The sequence below is a fragment of the Natrix helvetica genome (assembly GCF_964273705.1).
Source record: "Natrix helvetica genome assembly, chromosome: 1".
NCBI lineage: Eukaryota > Metazoa > Chordata > Lepidosauria > Squamata > Natricidae > Natrix > Natrix helvetica.
The window spans coordinates 144,958,616-144,979,116 of NC_138548.1; the positions used below are offsets into that span (position 1 = coordinate 144,958,616).

The 20,501-nt window shown below is 36.4% G+C and overlaps 1 protein-coding gene across 1 annotated transcript in view; it reads right to left on the minus strand.

Annotated features, from left to right (window-relative positions):
* The window catches only part of LRP1B (LDL receptor related protein 1B), a gene marked incomplete at its 5' end in the record, with an annotated part of 698,113 nt that overhangs the window by 106,681 nt on the left and 570,931 nt on the right, over nt 1-20,501 (minus strand). Inside the window, 11 exons of the mRNA XM_081955361.1 lie at nt 4,465-4,587; nt 5,585-5,713; nt 6,323-6,442; nt 7,092-7,214; nt 7,342-7,491; nt 7,817-7,930; nt 8,388-8,507; nt 8,676-8,804; nt 13,224-13,349; nt 18,339-18,531; nt 20,134-20,338. Of these exons, the coding sequence (XP_081811487.1) occupies nt 4,465-4,587; nt 5,585-5,713; nt 6,323-6,442; nt 7,092-7,214; nt 7,342-7,491; nt 7,817-7,930; nt 8,388-8,507; nt 8,676-8,804; nt 13,224-13,349; nt 18,339-18,531; nt 20,134-20,338 (1,532 nt within the window). The remainder of the gene's footprint in view (nt 1-4,464; nt 4,588-5,584; nt 5,714-6,322; nt 6,443-7,091; nt 7,215-7,341; nt 7,492-7,816; nt 7,931-8,387; nt 8,508-8,675; nt 8,805-13,223; nt 13,350-18,338; nt 18,532-20,133; nt 20,339-20,501) is intronic.

A 20,501-nucleotide genomic window follows, 5' to 3' on the forward strand; every position in this document is an offset into this window, starting at 1 on the left:
CAGGGCATGAGTGACTGTGCGTATTTAATTACAATACAATACAATAGCAGAGTTGGAAGGGACCTTTCTAGTCCAACCCCCTGCCTAGGCAGGAAACCCTGTACCGTTCCAGACAAATGGCTATCCAACATCTTCTTAGACTTCCAATGTTGGTGCATTCACAATTTCTGGAGGCAAGCTGTTCCACTGATTCATTGTTCTAACTGTTAGGAAATTTCTCCTCAGTTCTAAGTTGCTTCTCTCCTTGATTAGTTTCCACACATTGCTTCTTGTTCTACACTCAGGTGCCTTGGAAAATAGTTTGACTCCCTCTTCTTTGTGGAAACCCCTGAGATATTGGAACACTGCTATCATGTCTTCCCTGGTCCTTCTTTTCATTAAACTAGACATAACCAGTTCCTGCACCCGTTCTTCATATGTTTTAGTCTCCAGTCCCCTAATCATCTTTGTTGCTCTTCTCTGCACTCTTTCTAGAGTCTCCACATCTTTTCTACATTGTGGCGACCAAAACTGAATGCAGTATTCCAAGTGTGGCTTGCGAAGGCATTATAAAGTGGTATTAACACTTCACGTGATCTTGATTCTATCCCTCTATTTATGTAGCCTAGAACTGTGTTGGCTTTTTTGGCAGCTGCTGCACACTGCTGGCTCATATTTAAATGGTTGTCCACTAGGACACCAAGATCCCTCTCACAGTTACTACTATTGAGCAAGGTACCACTTATACTGTACCTGTGCATTTCATTTTTCTTGCCTAAATGTAGAACCTTACTCTTTTCACCACTGAATTTCATTTTATTAGATAGTGCCCAATATTCAAGTTTGGCAAGATCCTTCTATATCTTAAGCCTGTCTTCTGGAAGGTTGGCTAGTCTTGCCAGCTTGGTGTCATCTGCAAATTTGATGAGTTCCCCATTTATTCCCTCATCCAAATCATTGATGAAGTTGTTGAAGAATACTGGGCCTAAAACAGAGCCTTGGAGTACTCCACTGCATACTTCCCTCCATGTAGATGCAGTTCCATTGAGGACTACACACTGAGTACGGTTGGTCAGCCAGTTACGAATCCATCTGGTGGTGATGCTGTCCAACTCACATTCTTCTACTTTATCTAGTAGTAGGTTATGGTCTACCTTTTCAAATGCCTTACTGAAGTCCAAGTAAACTACATCGATGGCATTCCTCTGGTCCACTAATTTTGTCACTTTGTCAAAGAATGCAATAAGATTAGTCTGGCACGATCTGTTTTTGACAAACACATATTGGCTTTTGGCTATTACTTTGTTTACTTCTAGGTGTTCACTAATTCATTGCTTGATTATCTTTTTCAGAATCTTCCCTGGTATTGAGGTCAGGCTGATAGGTCTGTAGTTTCCTGGATCTATTTTTATTTTCCTTTTTTGAAGATTGGAACCACATCAGCTCTTTTCCAGTCCTCTGGTAGTTCCCTGGTGCTCCAGGATGTCTGGCAGATATAGTTCAGTAGTTCTGAGATCTCATGTGCCAGTTCCTTCAGAACCCTGGGGTGCAATCCGTCTGATCCTGGTGATTTGAACTCATCTAGGGTAGACAGGTGCTCACTTACCATTTTCTTCCCTATTTCAATTTGTGTTCATAATCTGATTTTTGTGGTGCTGTTTTTGATAGGTTGGACTGTTTTATCCCTTTGTGTAAAGACAGATGCAAAAAAAGAGTTAAATAGTTCTGCTTTCTCCCTGTTGCTTGTCACCTTCTTGCTACTTTCTCCAAGCAATGGATCAATTGTTCCCTTAACATTTTTCTTGTTTTTAACATGTTGGAAGAAGCTTTTTTTTTTGTTATTTTTTTATTTTTGTGGCAAGCATTTCTTCATTGTGAGCCTTAGCTTTCCTTATTTCATCTTTATAGGCTCGGGCTATTTGTTGATATTCTGCCTTAGTTATGTCCCCCTCTTTCCACCTTTTTATACTTAACTTTTTTGTCTTTCATTTTGTCATAAAGTTCTTTATGCAGCCATGCTGGTTTCTTTTGGGAGCTGTTATTTTTGTCCTTCATTGGTATTGTACTAGACTGGGCTTTTGTAATCTCATTTTTCAAAATTTCCCAAGCTTCTTGAGTTGTTTTCCCCTGGAGGATTCTCATCCATGGAATTCTTCCCAGCTCTCTCTAAGTTTTTTGAAATTAGCTCTCTTAAAATTCAAGACTCTAGTTTGACTTTGTTCTATTACTTGTGTTTGCATAATGTTGAATTCCAATATTGCATGGCCACTTGCCCCCAGGGTTCCTATGGCTTCAACACCTTCTATCATTTCCTCTCTGTTAGTGAGAATTAAGTCTAATATGGCCGATCTCCTTGTTCCCTTCTCTACTTTTGGGGAAACAAAGTTGTCTGCTAGGTTCATTAGGAACCTGTTGGATCTTCCACTTGGTGCAGAGTTTGTTTCCAAGCTGATGTCAGGGTAGTTAAAATCCCCCATTGCTATTGTGGTGTGCTTCCTACATACCTTAGTTAGCTGACTAGCAAAAAGTTCATCTACTTCCTCTGCTTGGTTGGTTGGTTGGCCTGTAGTATATACCTATGGCAATGTCATTCCCCCCCCCCCAACTTTTAATATTGACCCAAATGCATTCAGGATAGTTCTCATAATTGTTCTGCTCTATTTCTATAGAGATGTAGTTATTTCTTATATATAGTGCAACTCCACCTCCTCTTTTATTTGGTCTATTTCTTTTAAATAATTTAAATCCTTCAAGCTGTATGTTCCATTTGTGGGTTCTAGCTGTATGTTCCATTTGTGGGTTTCATCCCACCAAGTTTCTGTAATGGCAACAATATTGCATCTGCCCTCATTTACTTGAATTTCTAATTCGCCCTGTTTATTTCTCATACTCCGTGCATTGGTGTATAGACAATTGAGTCAATTTTGATTGATCCTGTGTTTACTGTCTACATAACCTGTGTTATGCCTGACTGCCCCTATTTTCTTGCCACTTGTATGATTTACCCAGACTTGCAGATTTACCCAGACCCATATAGATGATATAATTATGAAAGGTTGAGTTGATACACATCTTTTAACATATTAAACAAAGGTTAAATTCTGTCACTTTAACATATTGCTAATACAGAACTTGATATCCAGCAAATGAAAACAGAGTTTGAGAGAATGTCCTTTTATCTTAGATTTCAAAATGTTATAGAAGCAGATGGGGAAAATATAAGGGACATTATGACTAACATCTTGGCTGAATACATCCGCAAAGAAAAACAACAGATGGAATGGGAGATAGATCTGGTTTATAGAGTGAACTCTGCTTATGCCAGAACACACAATGTACCCAGGGAGGTCCATATTAAATTCCTTAGAAAAAGCACAAGAGATGAAATTCTGGGTGTACAAAGGGGGCAGGCACTAACATACCACGACAGGGAGATAACCATCCTGAAGCAGATCCCCAAGAAAATTAGGGAAAAAAGGAAAAGTTATTCGCAATTGGCGAATAAATTATACCAGAAGGGGGTGTGGTTTAGATGGTTGATGCCTGAAGGTATGCTGATATTCTGGGAGGAGACAAGAATTAGAATTAACACACCCATAGAGGCACAGGCCTTTATGGAAAAAAACAAAACAAACCTAGAAAAAACAGAAGATCCCACAACGGACATGCAGGACATGGGAGGGGCCGGAGCTCTGCCAGCGGGGGGAGAAGGGGCAATACCAAGAAAGCTCAGATCACAAAAATAAACAAGAAAATTTCATATCATAAACTGACCAAAAGTAGTAATGGAATTATGTGTGGAATATATACTACAATGTGTAAACTGATTGAAAATATTAATAGAACTAACATGCTGATTATATATGATTATGTATCAATGTTTTATACTTAGATGTATTCTATGAGTTTGGAGGGGGGGAGCGCCTGCCACACTTTGCAACTGCCAAAATTTGTATACCTTTCCATTTACCTTTTCCCTTATAAATGTTAAAAAAACCAATAAAATTCTTTTCAAAAAAAAAAAACATATTGCTAATACTGAAACAGCATAATTCAAGATGAATCTTGCTAGCCTGCTGTGGATTAATATGCTAGTTACACTGAATTCATACTTGAACAGATGAAAAAAAAATCCTTTATTAAATAAACGGAAAATAAATTATTCAATCATAAGTATTTTGTATCATATCCAGGATGGATCAAGGCACCTTATTGATTAAGTCTGCCAGGAGAAATATGTCCAGTCGAGAGTTAAATAATTCTTTAATTTAACGTTCAGGATTTCAACCATAGCTGGATTTTTTTCATTCAAACACATAGCTATTTTTCTTTAAAGCTTACAGTAAAAATAAGAAAAGTATAAAAATAGAGTAACAATTTTACCTTATTGAATTGTTTTATTCTTTTATAATTTACCTTCTTTTTACAAAATCTAGATAAAATTTAAGAACTCTTTTGTAGTGAATAATTGTCAAAGATACTTGCCACATTCTAGAGATTCGTCTGATCCATCCTCACAGTCATCATCGTGGTCACATACAAACAGTTTAGAAATGCAGACTTTATTGTGGCATGTGAAAGTGTTTTCATCACAAGTATTACTGGGTGCTAAGAAAAATCATAAAAGGGGAAGAATGAAGTTCCCTTAGCAAAAGGAAACATAACAATACTTTCCATATTGGACAATATTCAATCTTACAAAGAAAAAAAAAACTCAGATATTGGAATCCTTTAACTCCTCCCACCAAGCTTCCCTCAGAGGAACAGAAGAAAAAGTAAGCTGAAGTTAATACAACTTGGGCAAATATTTTAATTACACTCTTTAAAGGTTGTCTGCATAGAATATTTCATATGCTTCCTGAGTCCCATGTGGATTTTCATTGTATGATACAGGACTTTTGAAGTCTGATAATATGGTAGAAAAGGAGGAAAAGGAAAGGTAAATTAGGTCATGTTTGTACACACTTTCTGTAATGGGACAGATTGAACAAATGATTTAAGAAAGAGCTGTGCTATTAACTCCAGTTGCAATGGAACAGGGGGGAAAAGAGAACAGTCAACCAAAAAAAGTCGTGGAGATTTGAGTTATCTTCATTATTTGTATATAGCAAAGTGGTCAAATATTTTCTTTTCCCTTTATTTCACACTTTAAAAAAAGTCTCACCAGCCAATTATCACAACCAGTAACACTTATTTTACACTTAAAAGGCATAAACCACACTTCTGCCAGATGATAAAATTAAGAGGATTTATCACATTGTTGTCATTTTAATATAAATATTCTAATATTTTTTTCCCTTTCAATGGGTCATCTTACATTCAGAATCATCTTTCACTTGAACACATGATTGGAAGCAAGATTTTATTTCATACATGTGCCTTTCAACTTCTATTGATCACTATTGTAGGCAATTCCCTCTATTCTTTGGGTGCTTAAAAACCTACAGGTGGATTCATTGCAGATATTGAGAATCAGATCAATTTCTTTAGGTCTATTAAACCACAGTATTTTTGCCTTGCCAAAAACAAACAACAAACATTAACATGTCTCATTAGTCAAAACTGAATTGGAAAATGTTTTGTATATCTTGCAAAATGGCTTTACCACATCCCGCTGTAGCAAGTTCATCACTTCCATTTGGACAGTCTCTTTCACCATCACAAAGCCAGTGTAGAGGAACACAGGCATATGAATCTAAACAGCTGAACATGTCTGGAGCACAAGTTACTGAGCCTGTGAAACACATACAAAAGAATAGAAAACAAATAAGCTCCTGATGTTATGCTTCACACAATATATATTTTCAAATATTCTTTTAAAATAATCCAACTGATGAACATGGTGTACTACCAGAAATAAATCACTTTCACCTGGGCACAACACCTAAGGTGAAGTTTAGCCGTTTAGTCTAGTGGTTAAGACACCAGTCTAGAGAGTGAGAGACCATGAGTTCAAGTCCTGAACTCATGGTCTCTTTGACTTTGGGCCAGTCATTCTCTTTCAGCCCAAATCATCTCACAAGGTTGTACTTTCAAACAGTGCATCACTAATATCTGAAGACACTGAATTACACTAAAGTTTGGAACAGGCTATGTCAGATTTATTTATTGATTTGTCTGTTTAATTTGTATAGCTGCCCATTTCTCATATATGACTTTGGGCAGCTCATACAATTAAAAAAAACATACAAATACAAATAAGCCATAAACTCCTATCTTCTGAAAGGTATAACTATTTCACAGGCTCCATGCCATTGCCAAATCCAACAGTTTTCCCCTGATATGCTAATACATCTCTAGACAGTTTTGGAAATTTTAAAATTAGCATCATTACACAACTTACCACAAATAGCTTTACTTTCATCCAAACCATTTCCACAATCATCTTCCCCATCACAAGTCCATTGTTTGGAGATGCATTTTTGTTCAGAACAAGCAAACTGATTCCATGAACAGGAGGAATCTAAAATATGTAAATTGTAATGCATCAAATGGCAGCATTGTGAAAATATATATTTATGCTCTTTAAACTGGAGTGCTAAATATGAACAAAATATTTTCTGAACACAGAGTTTGGCTCATTTTTACATGCAATTTAATTTGATTTTTTTTAAAGTTTATGAATGTTTAAGCAGTTTTATAACTATTTGTGCTATAATGAAATCACATCTCTGAACAGAAAACTGAAAGTCTGCATGTAATATATGGGAATATTTTATCATTCAGTTTTATGGGATCCAGTTTTCATTAAAAAAATTGTTCTGAAGACAGAACAGTTGCATCCTTTTGGGTGGACACCATCATAAGACATATAATAAAAAGACAAAGATTCCATTGTGATGCCACAATGCTGCTTGTATCAGTTGGAACATTCTTCACTCCCAACTCATGGTCACCATTAAACTGTTCTCCTTGCCTGTGTCAGAAGAATTCAGATATGCTTACTTTCAACATTATTTTTGCTTTATTAACCCATATAAAATTGTCAGAATGTCATGATGTTAATTTAGCCTTTGATTTTAAAAATTAATTGTCCTGTAATGTGCTCTGAAAACTCGTTATCAACAGCTCTTTTGCAAGAAATGTTTATGGATTAATGATAAAATACTCACCACAGAGTAATTCGTCACTTCCATCTTCACAATCTTTCTGACCATCGCATACCCAGGAAATCAGTATACATTTACCACTAGGACAGCCAAAATAATTCTCTTCACATGTATGCTTATTTCGAACTTCAGTAAAATAAAAGAAACAATGTATTTCTAGTTATCATGGTATCTTGAATATAAATTGTTAAAACAAAATGGCAGTAATCAATAGCATTCATTATTATGAAGAAAAATATTTTCCCCCAATTACCTGGGCATTTTAATTCATCTGAATAATCTCCACAATCATTAGATCCATCACACAGCCATTCTGGTAGTATACAAAGTGAAGTAAAGTTACAGCTAATAAATCCTGAAGATCTCACTCCAAGTTTATAGAAATTATTGCAATCTGTGTTATCTGAGAACATAAAATGCAATTACCATACATTATAATATATTTTTTAAAGTTTGATGTCATTACTGGAATTTATCTTATGTTGTTCAATTTATTTCCCATAAACATTATATTGCCTGTCATTGATCAAACACAGGATGTATTCTTATCATGTTCAATGTACTCAAGTTCCACTGAGCTTATTGTTTGTGTAAACTCTGAGGTATTATATAAAACACAAATTAATTATACATGAATTACATATTGGTCTGAAGAGAGAAAAAGCAACAACAAAGTATTATAAAAATTGAATAAATAAATAAATAAATTAAAAAGCAGAATTCCTTACTACAGTTTTTCTCATCCAAAGCATCTAAACAATCCACAATCTGATTGCATTGAGCTGATTTCGGAATGCAGGTTCCATCTAAACAGCGGAATTCCATGGAAGAACATCCAGAAACTATAAAGAGGATATTTTTAGAGGTGGGAGAAAAGGGAAATACATTAAAAAAAAAAAAAAAAACCATCTTTGCACTGATGAGGATAGATAGATGATAGATAAAGAGACACTTCATCCCAATGTGTGTGTGTTTGTAGGTATGTACGCATGTTTCTAGACATCAAATGATTGCCGATCCCAACATTTTGTATTATGATAACCTTCTCAGATTACTAACTGGCCCTAAAGTGATAGTTACTGATCCAACATTATTTCATCCCATAAAGGTGAAGTTAATTATGTTTTTTTTTAAAAAAATATTTGACCAGATTTTTCATGTACGATAACTGCATTGAGTAAATAGTGAATTACAGTCCTTGGTTTCATCAAACACCCCATTCCAATGAACATTTTAATGATACTTAATTTTAAATTTGCATCAATATTCAAAGTATTATTCTGCAAAAAAAAAAAGTACCTTCACAGCCTCTTTCATCAGAATGGTCACCGCAATCATTGTTGCCATCACAAATTTGATTACTAGATATACAGCGCCGATTTAAGCAAGACTTAAATCCTTTCCGACAGTTTCTGTTTTCTTATAAATTAAAACAGAGAAATAGCTTTTGTCATTTACACAACATCATTATAGTTGAAATATTTAGGCATGCAGACATGAATCAGTAGCTAAAAGCATTACATAAAAACAAGATATGGCAAGAGAATCAAATTGGAAAAAAATTGGACACTTAGTGGACTGACTTACCACAATACAATAATTTCTCATCAGACTTGTCCTTACAGTGAGCTATGCCATCACAGGAAAGTTGGTAATCAATGCACTCACCATTTCCACATTCAAATTCAGAGTAGAAATTGCATGACATATTTTTAGCTAAAAAGAAGAAAAGGTATTCACTTCAAAGTTAATAGCATAAAAGCCAATTGCAGTCTTAAAAATTTAGCCTTCTGAAGTAGGAGATATGGTTGAACAAGAGGAGATATTCTTGTGCAAGAAACTGATGAGGCAGGAAAACCAGATGGTATCAATTTCACAAAGAAATTGAACTTTCCCTCTACCAACATGGGACCCAAAAATGAAGGAGAACTTGTGCTGATATAACAACTTAAATACATTGTAGCTATGTATTTGAATCATTTCACATTCTATTTATTTAAGACAGTCATTTGGGAACGTTATATGTGGAGATTTATGAACATAACGTTGTATGGAAAAAATACAACAGGTGGAATGTGGGAAGGATTTTGTTTTTAAAAAGTTAAAATGCTTTCATGATTACTTTGAGAAGAAAAAAGACATTACTTTTGCATCCAAAAAATGAATATGCAAAAATACTGTATTTGTCTTGAAATGTGTAAGTTCATGCATTTTAGTTAATTGTCTACGTATGCTTTCAGTTCGTTAGCTGAGCTAAATGATAGGTAAAATTTTCAACAAACATAATTCCTTGATTTTATGATAAAAGCATACTTCAAGTTAATCTGTGGCCCTATTCAGTGTCTTGGATACTCAACTCTGTATTTTGTGTAAATCAAGCTTTCTCATAGCAGCACAACTGTAGGCTAGATGGCACTGTGATTTGTGAGGGTAACATCATGCTATACACCAAACACCTATTGTATTGATCGCTACTCATGCTGGTTTTATTTTATCCATACTGATTTTACACAATACTGAAATGACTTTTTTTTTCAATAAGTGATCCATGAACAGGGTCCCATTTAAGCTGCATCTAAGTAATCTGACCATTTGAATTGTTGCCAGGGAATTAAAACTCTGGGCTTTTCATACACATACCAATTATATTTTTACTGGAATCGCCTAACAAAGGATTTATTCAAGAAAATCCAGTAGAATCAAAACTTGTGGTTTTCAGGATAGAGAAAAAAAACACAAAGTCGGTTACAGAAGAAGCAGAATCTAATGGTGGTATATTCTCTATTGAACAAATGCAGGGAATTGCTCCCAAAGAATTACAGATTTGTACAAATACTTACCCATTTCCAAATCATTGCCTAGCCAGCTAACTAATTTCCCAAATATCTTGGAGACAAAATGTCCCAATTCTTAAATGTTGCCAATACAGGATAGATCAGCTAACTATATAATGTTGTGCATAACAGGATCCACACTACTTCAATAGTATTTCTTTTCTGATTATTCAGATAGGTTTAATTCAGTCTAGCAGTTGGCTTCTTCCTCTTTGAAAGCGCTTTCATTTCTGAGAAATAATCTACTGATTCCTTTGTTAACAATCAATTGAATTGCTTTTATTCCAATTTAGATTGCTTTTATTCCAAAACCTATTATTATATTTTAGCATTGACAATGTTCATCTTTGCTTAGGCACCAAGAAATCTTATGGATATCAGCTTAACATGAAATTCAGTCTAAGATGAGCTTGACTTACAAAGCTTCATAATGCTTTCTAGGATGACCTCCCAATCTTTTATGTTGCCAGGATCACATTTACAGGATCAAAATCCTATTCTATGTGTCTCTTAAATTCTTTAGTTGCCATATTTTGCTATACAACTTTGAAACACCAGGAAGTATCTGATACTTGCACATTTTTTTGTTCAAAACTTGCTTTCTTTCTTAAAGTGATTTGTGCCCAATGAATTTCTGGTACTAGTTTTCCATTGAATGGTGGTGTTGAGCAAAGAACTGGGAACTGTGGGACCAATTATGAGTCAGTTCAAAGTACTCTATATTTAAATTATATTTTCTCCAACACTGACTACATCTCATTCTATTTTTTTAAACTTGCTATTACACTGTATCTGAGTGCAAAAGAATATATCATTCAAGTTACAGTTTTTATACCATAATATTTAGAAAGCCTTAACAAGCTTCTTTTGTCCCATTTTAAAATTCGTAACTATAAGCCATGAACCCACAGAAAAATTATGCCACAAGGTTTTCTACAAGTAACTTTAATCTATCAAAAAGTGAACACCTTTGTATTTTCCTTGCTCTGGAACAAGAAAAGGGCCTTGACACTCCATTATTAGTTTCCTTCCCTCCTCCAAATTATTAACACTCTGCTAATGTCACTAGAACTTGAATTTCCCAGTATAGGTATTTCCACAGCTTCTTCTCACACGTTTATTTTGCAAGTGTTATATTCCTGCCTCAATTATCTTCATGTAGTATGCTGCACAACTGTACATTCCATTTGTGTATGAAATGCTTTGGTATGATTCTATTAGCAGTGTTTCTATTAGCAAAAGCTGTTATGGTATACAATGGGAAACTGTCTCTCACTCTTCACAGGTTTACATTTCAGCCAGTCAAAGAGTACATTCAGAGTAGATTCAAAGGACATGCAGGAATTGTAGACCAAAACAGCCATTCCATTAATGGGCTTTGATTTATGCAAAGTTGGATTTTACTTAATAATTTTGGATTGCAATGATTGTTCAAGCAATTTCTTCCCATTTTTGAACTATCTGTTTTTCATCTTATGTTCAGAACATAAGTCTCTATAAACCATATTTCTATATAGATGCATCCCTTCTTTGGAAATAAGAATGCAATCATGCTCACTATGCAAAACACATCATGGGCTCTGTCCATACTAATGTCATATCAACACACACACACACACACACACACACACACACACAAATTGGTCAGTTAGCATTCAGTTAGCATTCAAGAGCCAATCTGAACATTGTACAATTAAATCAGACCTGGAAACTAAATGGATACTAATCTGATGAATCAATAGAGCAACATTTGTTTTCTAATTCCTTTCTTCACATAGACAATCAAATGCATGATTTGAAAACTTATATAATACAGGAATGTATATTTGTTTCCTAACAACCAGTATGTAAGAAATTTATGTCAAATAAGCATTTGAGTACCCTTGGGAAATATTAATGCCTGGCTATATTGCCAAGTTAATTACAGTTTTGAACTTGTAGCAAATCAACTACACAGGATTCTCTGCAGTGTGTTATTGGTCTAAGTGTGACAGTTTTAAGATTATATTTAAATAAAATGTTATTGTGAGATACTGATATTTTAATTAGATTCACTTGGAACTTGGAAATCAGGTATCTGTCCATACAAGATCAATTGATCTCTAAGGGTATAATTTTCACAGCCATTTTAAGACTCCACTGCACTACAACAATGTCTACAGCCTTAATTAACATGTTTCTTATCAGTATAAATCATCAGTATGTCTCATTCACTTTTAATTAATATTGCCAGAGAGGTGCATCTTTGTCATAAAAAACTGCAAATTATAGTATAGTGATTGTAAATTAATTTATTGATGAAAAGTTGCTTTAGAACAATTTACTACTCAAATATCAGGGTTTATAGCATTTAATTCCCAAAATCTTACTGTCGTAAAATAGATAAAGGCACTATGCACAATTGCTACAATAATTTATTAGAAGACGGGAACAAGAAATTGGAGGAACATAACTGGGAGGGAGATGAGAAGCAAAATATTTTCTTCTTCTTCAAGGGAAAAAAATGTTCTTTTTATGGATTGGGTTTTTTCTCGTGTATGTGTGTGATTTTGTACACTTCCCAAAGTCCATTAGAGTTGGGTGAATAATAAATTTAAATAAAAATAAGAACAATATGGAACAGTCACCCTATTGGGAAGATATGGAGGTATGCAACATATAAATTTAAAAAATGAATGAGTGAATAAATAAATGGAATACTGGATGTGATAAGCCTTTGGTCCTCTTCCAGTAACAGGCTTCTCATGTTTTTAATAATCGTCACTATTTACATTACTTCTTCCTTAACTAAATAAAAATTCAGTTTCATTCATAACTCAATAGTTATGACAACAATCATTCTGGATGTCCATATTTTTTATTGGGTTAGTAGATAAAACAGGTAGTATCATGCAAACTGGAATACAATCATTATTTTGCTGAAAATGTGTAAGTTGTATATCAAAATGCATATTAAAGAAAATATATGCAAACATGAGTACAAGTTTGTATTGATCTTTCCCTCCCCAAGTAAGCTTATAAGAAATGAAATATAACAAAACTTTTGTCTTTTAATTCTGTTTATGAATAAATTTGAATTTTGAAAACTTAAGAACACTTTAAAAATCTATTCCTACATAGGTGACCCTATCAGAGTTGTTTTCCCTATTATTTTTTAAAAAACTCACTTTAATTCTTTCTATTCTATTCATGAAGTAACCTGTGAAATTTTGGTTAGCTTGATTTTTGTTTTAGTCATCATTAATGCTAAAAGAAAGAGGGAGAGAGAGAGAGCGGATGGATCGATTACAATTGTACTTACACATACATCTGTTACCATCTGTAAGTATGCGGTCACCCCTACATGAACAATTAACATGCCCATCAGGTGTCAGGAGACACAAATCATGACAGCCTCCATTCATTTGGGCACAAGGGGATAATTCACCTGGTGAGGAAAAAAGATTGTATAACTAAAAACAAGTAATCAATTTGCATTGGAACAGCTTGTTTCAATATGTATGATCTTTTAACATAGCAAGGCCAATACATTACATGGTATGAATGCATTTTGGAAAAGTTGCAGTTTCCAGATAGTCTTCATGGATTATATATGTACAACACATTACACTAATTCACTCAGAAGTGAGCGATCATCAATAGTGGCTCCTGATCCAGGAATGGTGCAATTGTTACACAAAATGAAGTTTTGCAAAAGCTCTCTTGGTCACAGCCACAATCTACAAGTAGTCCTCAACTTAAACCAGTCGCTTAGTGACCATTCAAAGTTAAAATGGACATGTAAAAGGGCACTTGTGATCCCGATTGGAAGTTCTGATTATTTCCTCCTCTCCGTAGTCACATGAATGCAATTTGGATGCTCAGCAACATTGCTGCATTTCACTTAAGACTGTGGTGTTTATTTTACAACTGCTGTTTGCTTAACCACCATAAAAAGGTCATAAAATCAGGTCAATCACATGACTTTTATGACATATAACTGCAACGGGCAGGATCCATTATAGTTATAACTTGAGGACTATCTGTATTCTTTGAATAGGAGCCATGAATCCAGAAGAATACTCAGAATGTACACTGGTATTGTTTGTTACCATATTCAGAAGCAATGATGGACTAAACTGCATAGCTACTTAAACTTGCCAAGTTTAAATTGAAGCTTGTTCTTCCTTATCCACTTAGACTACTCCCACCAAGACAAAATTTCTACAGTAGCCCTTGGTCAGCCTTGTGAGGAGATATAGAGCTGTTTATTCTGATCATATTCATGATACTTCACCCCATGCTGGCAGATGATTTCACCTAGTGGCTTCATTAAGATATTAAATAAGAGATCATTGAACCTGGAGCCTCACCCCCCCCCCCCCAAAAAAAAAGGACTGTATGCTAGATATCTGTTTTTCTATAATTACAAACTAGAACTTGTCTTGGGGAAAGCAGAAGAACCAGTGCAAAATTGTGAGCTCCCCCTAATCTTTGGAGTGGTCCAGAAGGATAGGGTGACAGAAGCATTAAAAGCTACCAAGAATTAAGGAAAGCCAAGATGGATACAACATCCCCATCCCACTTCCATTAGAGGTAATCCATATATATATGATTAATGCAGGGGTGGGTTGCTGCTGGCATTACTGTCAGTTCAGTGCAGACACAGTTGCCCATAAATAGGTCTGTGCATGCACAGAACATTAAAAAATGGAGGGGAAAAAACCATGCCGCACCGACTGGGGAACAGGTTCGGAGATGTGGCAGTCCTGGGTCACTGCCGGTCCGGTGACCCAGGCCAGCAAAGCACTACCAGTTCAGCCAAACCAGTCCAAACTGGGAGGAACCCACCACTGGATCAATGCCATTTTGGTTCTGTGCCCAATCTCAAACCTGACTAAAAAGGGTCCAGATAATCAATTTTCTCCTGGATTCTTTGAAGCTGCAGTTGAACCACCTTCTCAACAGCCTGTTTGGAAGCCGTCGGGGTCTGGATGGGGGACAACAGACTCAAGCTCAACCCTCCAAGACTGAGTGGCTGTGGCTACTGGCACCCCGGTTCAGTCAGTTGATTCCATCACTGACCATAGGGGGCGAGCAATTGCCCCCTGTGGAACGGGCGCGCAATTTGGGCGTCCTCCTAGATGCCCGGCTGTCAATGGATGACCATGTGGCAGCCGTGGCAAGGGGGGCGTTCCACCAGGTTCGCCTGGTGCGCCAATTGCGCCCCCTACTGGACCGGGATGCCCTACGCACGGTCACTCATGCACTGGTGACGTCTCGGCTGGACTACTGCAATGCCCTCTACATGGGGCTTCCCTTGGGACGCGCTCGAAGACTGCAGCTAGTCCAGAACGCAGCCGCGGGGGCTATTATGGGGAGTACTAGGTACTCCCACGTAACACCGCTCCTGCACGAGCTGCACTGGCTGCCTGTGGTCTTTCGAGTGCGTTTCAAGGTGTTAATTACTATCTTTAAAGTGCTCCATGGCTCAGGACCTAGGTACTTGCGGGATCGCATCCTACCACACACTTCCCTGCGACCGATTCGCTCTCACAGGGAAGGACTCCTCCGGGTGCCGTCCACTAAGCAATGCCAACGGGCGGTGCCTAGGAGTAGAGCCTTCTCTGTGATGGGCCCAACCCTCTGGAATGACCTCCCCCCCGATATCAGAACCACCACTGACTTCCGCTCCTTTCGACAAAAACTGAAGACTCACCTGTTCCGTTTAGCCGGCCTGGCCCATTTATAGTTTTATTCTACCTCCTGGCAGATATTTTAATTGGGTATTTTTAGGGTATTTAAATATTGCTTTTAATTACTTTACTTCAGATATGTACAGTTTCTTATTGCCTCCTCTTTGTGTTTGTATTTTCTATTTATTGATGTATTTTTATTTGACTGTACACCGCCCCGAGTCCCTTTGGGGAGAGGGGGCGGTATAAAAATCTAAATAAAAGTAAAGTAAAGTAAAAGCCTACCCTATGAAAGAAAGAATGGAGTTGTTGTTCAAACAACAACTTCATAAAGACAGGGTAAATCACAGCCTCTTTAAACAGTAGTGGGAACTCCCCTCCCCCCAATCTTTCAAAATGAATTCACCACTGCAAAGAACATCAATGTCATTTCTTGGAAAACATTTACTAACCAGAAGGGCCATGAGTCCAACACACAAATGGCTGAGTTAACAATTCCAAGAATCCTGTCCACGTCATTAAAATCAACAACCTCGAGCTAAACCCAGATAACCAAATCAGCCTCGATGGGATCAGCATCAAAGGCAGAGTCAAGCTTGAAGCAGACCCAAGTGACTTTAGTTGACAAATATCAAAAATATTTTTCATAGTAGCCCTGAAGGAAAGTCTCCAATTCAACTTTTCTCAGGCAGAACTGTGTCACTTTAACTGGATCACTAAGCAGCTATGTGTGGATACAATAAGGAAGAGAAATACTCATGTTTTACTGCCTTACAGCTACAAGGTAGTCCCTAACAGCAACTCTAAGTTGTATTTGGTCAGGTTCACTCATTATTGACCTCCAAAAATGCTTCAAGTATTGTTCCAGAGTTTCTTGCACTTCATTTCCCCTAGTTCCTTTATAAAGCAAGGAACTAAAAATTTGAGATCCATTAGAAGAGGCCACATTGTGATGATTTGATCCAAAGTCCTAGCAGCCTCTTCATTCCAAGTAGTCGCTCAGAATGTGCAGAACAATCAAAAACTCACTCTGAAAACCAATGGGATCCATGAGTCACTTGGGACAGACCAGGTGAATAGGTTTAACCTCTCTCTAATTGGAGCAACAGCAGGGGATTCTAGGGCAAAGAGAATGTGTTCTAACTATGACATAGCCAAATAATAACCATTATATGTCAGTTCCACTGCCATCAGGGTGGGCATAAACTTCTGAACTATCTCAGACTTCACACGCCTAGACAAGGCAACTTGAAGTCTTCCAAGATCATAAGCTTAGCGAACGTGATTGTCAACTAAGCCACAGAATCAAGGAGCTTAAGCAGGGAGATAACAATGAAGCAGAAGTTTAGTAAGGAGCAATAATCATCTATCAGAAGAATAACTCTGAAAATAAAACACAAGGGAACGAGTTTGGTAAGATGAGGATAGATAGATAGATAGATAGATAGATAGATAGATAGATAGATAGATAGATAGATAGATAGATAGATAGATAGATAGATGATAGATAGATAGATAGATGATAGATAGATAGATAGATAGATAGATAGATAGATAGATAGATAGATAGATAGATAGATAGATAGATAGATAGATAGATAGATATTTTTGTATACCCATTTTTAGGTATGTTGATCCCTCAAATAATATGCTGATCAACATAAAATACCAATGTATTTCTGCATTACTATATACAAAATGAAAAAACCCACAAATGATATCTGAAGCAAAACTAGATTGCATTCTAAACAACAACTTACTATTCTGGTAACAAAGAAATAACCGACAGGCAACTGAACACTGTTTAGAGACTGAAGAGACAAAATATTATCTGTATCAAAGAGTAAATATCAGGAAATACTCCTTTTTTTTTCATCAGTGTAACCATGGTAATCTAAAGCTCTCTGTGAAATCTGCTAACTTCCACTACTGTAAAAATAAGGAGGCTTCTAATGTTAAGAGTATAGATTGTAATTATTTTAGCAGAATTCTCATCAATAAACAAATATGAAATAGATAGAAATTATATTGCAAATAAGAAGACATGGTTAAGTTCCAAACTTGAAACAGGGATGAAAGAATGATGAATTTATGTGATTTGCATGGTAACTGGATTTTTATATAACAACAACATTCACTAATTTAGAAAGGGGATTTGAATATGCGATGAAATGTCAGTTCATTAAGTGAAATGATTGATTAACTTGGACCATAGTTGGAAATAATGAAAGCATACCTAGTGAAAAATATGAAAAAAAAACATCTTAAATAATCTGATAAATGCTAATTATGGAAACAGTAAAGAAATCAGGTAACTTCAACCAGGTGGCAATTTTTAATTAAACACTTGCCCTTGTTACTATTATAACATGCTGAACACAGGGATAGAAATTATCTTGTTAGCCTTCTTGAGAGATAGGTAGAGGGGCTTTTCTCTTGGATTGCAACAGCACCAGCCAATGGATGGGTTTTTCAAATAGTTTTCATAAAATTTCCCACAGATTTCATATTTCAAGCAAGGGACAATTGTGAATATTTTTTCAAGAGAACTTGCTTTCTCATCCGGAAAAATAACAATTTGAAAACTGTTTCAAATTAAGATTGTTATTTCTGTGATAATTATCTTTTCTCTAGAATAAAAGCTATACATCTAAAAGAGAACAGCAAAAATAATACTTTTACTATTTTTTTAAAATATATCTACCATTAAAGAAATACTGATGTTGTACTCAGTAACTTACAGCTGTTAGTGTCATTAGCAACAGCTATGATGCCCATAGGTTGATGTGGGATATCAGATCTAAGAATTTTTGTATCTCCACCTGTATATTTATTGGATCGCAGTATAGCTCTTCTCACCCAGTCTGTCCAGAAGATCCAAGCATCGTATACAGCTAGACTGAGAAAAGTGCCAGGTCCAGATCTGACTATTACCTGATTAGAAAAATAAAGGGATTAATTAAATGTAAAATTATCTATTTTTCAGTATTTCTGTTTTATTTTTTAATTACCGTATTTTTCGGAGTATAAGACGCACTGGAGTATAAGACACACCAAACTCTTTCCCAAGTAGCTGACAGGAGCATGTGATTCATAGCGTTTGGAATATTTCAGCTTGGGGATGGCTTTGGCGGTCTCTTTTTGGCCTCCCCCACCCCTTTGAATGGGGCAAACTTGTTTGGGGAATGAAAATCTGGAGTGACTCCCCACTTCAAGGTCAAGGTTGAGGTCTGATCTTCTCCCATTAGGAGAGAGCCAAAGCCATCCCCGTTTTTGGTGCCAGGAGGCTTCACAGGGAGGCTTGCTAGCACCAAAACAAGGGTCGCACGTGTATGCCCGGGGGTGGGTTGGGATGGGGAAGCACCAAAAACTGGGCATGGGGGAGCTGTGCTGCACCCCCCCCAAATGCACGCTCTCCCCCCCACACGTGCACCTGCAACCTCCTCCTACTCACCACACATTCACATGTGTCTCCTGCCGACACCAGAAACCCAAAACATCAGCTGGCTGGCAGAAGGCACGGGCATGCGCAGTGGATCTGAGCTGGGCGACTGCTTGCGTGCCAGCAAATAGAGCTGTGCATGCCACCTGTGGCACGCGTGCCATAGGTTCACCATCATGGTCTAGAAAGTAGCACTTCTTTTGAGACTGTAGTGGGCTCTGTTTTTTTTAAGAAGGATCCATTTGTTTATGGAGTTTGGGGAGTCTCCTTAAAAAACAGAGCCCCGTATAGTCTCACAAGAAGTACTACTTGCTAGTAGAATAACATGAAGTTATCAAAAGGCTGGCAGCCTCCATAAAAAACTTGAGCTTCGTATTGCATGGCATTGAGAGTACGCTACAGCTTGGTGGAATCGTGAGAGGCATAGAGAGGTCTTGGTAGGCCCATCCAAGACCGGGAAGGATGAAAGATGGTGTGTGTGTGTCTGTGTGTGTCTGTGTGTGTGTGTGATCTGATGTATCCCTGCAGTTGGTTACTGCACGGGTGAAACATGGTAGGGAATTGCAGTGGCCATAACCATATCTTTGAATGGTTGCTAAGTGACCAGTTGTAGGTCAAAGGTCAAAGACTACCTGTGCCTGTTTTCTAGGATCACCTAGAAAGCATTACGGTACATACAGTTAATACAGTATGGCGTATACACAACTTTTGGATACATAAGAATGAAATTACATTGCGGTTTGTATGTTAAAATTCACAATAAAATTGTATTTCACATATTATATTTCTTTTTACACAGTCGCTCAACCTCAATTTGTAAGTCCCGGTATTTTGTGATTTTTTCTTGCTGTTTATCTTCAATTCGTGCATCACCAGGTATTGCAATGTCAATGAACAACAACAACAACAACAACAACAATAATAATAATAATAACAACAACAACAACAACAACAACTACTACTACTACTACTACTACTACTACTACTATTATTATTATTATTATTATTATTATTATTATGCAAAAATTAAATATTACAGTTATTTATTTATAGAAATATCAATACATTACTAAAAGTTAGTTTTATGATCTTACATTTCTGTGTGATCCATCATATTCACATCTTTCTATTTTTCCCAAACTACCATCGGAAAAATACAGTTTCTCAGCCCTGTGATCAATGGCAAGTCCATTTGGTGTTAAGATGTCATTGCTGATTACAACTTGTGCATTTTTGCCATTCAATGTAGCTCTCATGATGCTTGGATGCTGCTCATTCCAATTAGTCCAAAACATTAAACTAAAAGCAAAACATAATTTCCACATTAAAAATACATTTCACTTATAAATAGCGTAACATAATGTATATATAAATCACAGCTAACAATACATCAATAGGATGCAAACTAGTGTTTCATGGAGTAATACTAGTAAAAAATAAAAGTACCCTGGAAGACCATATT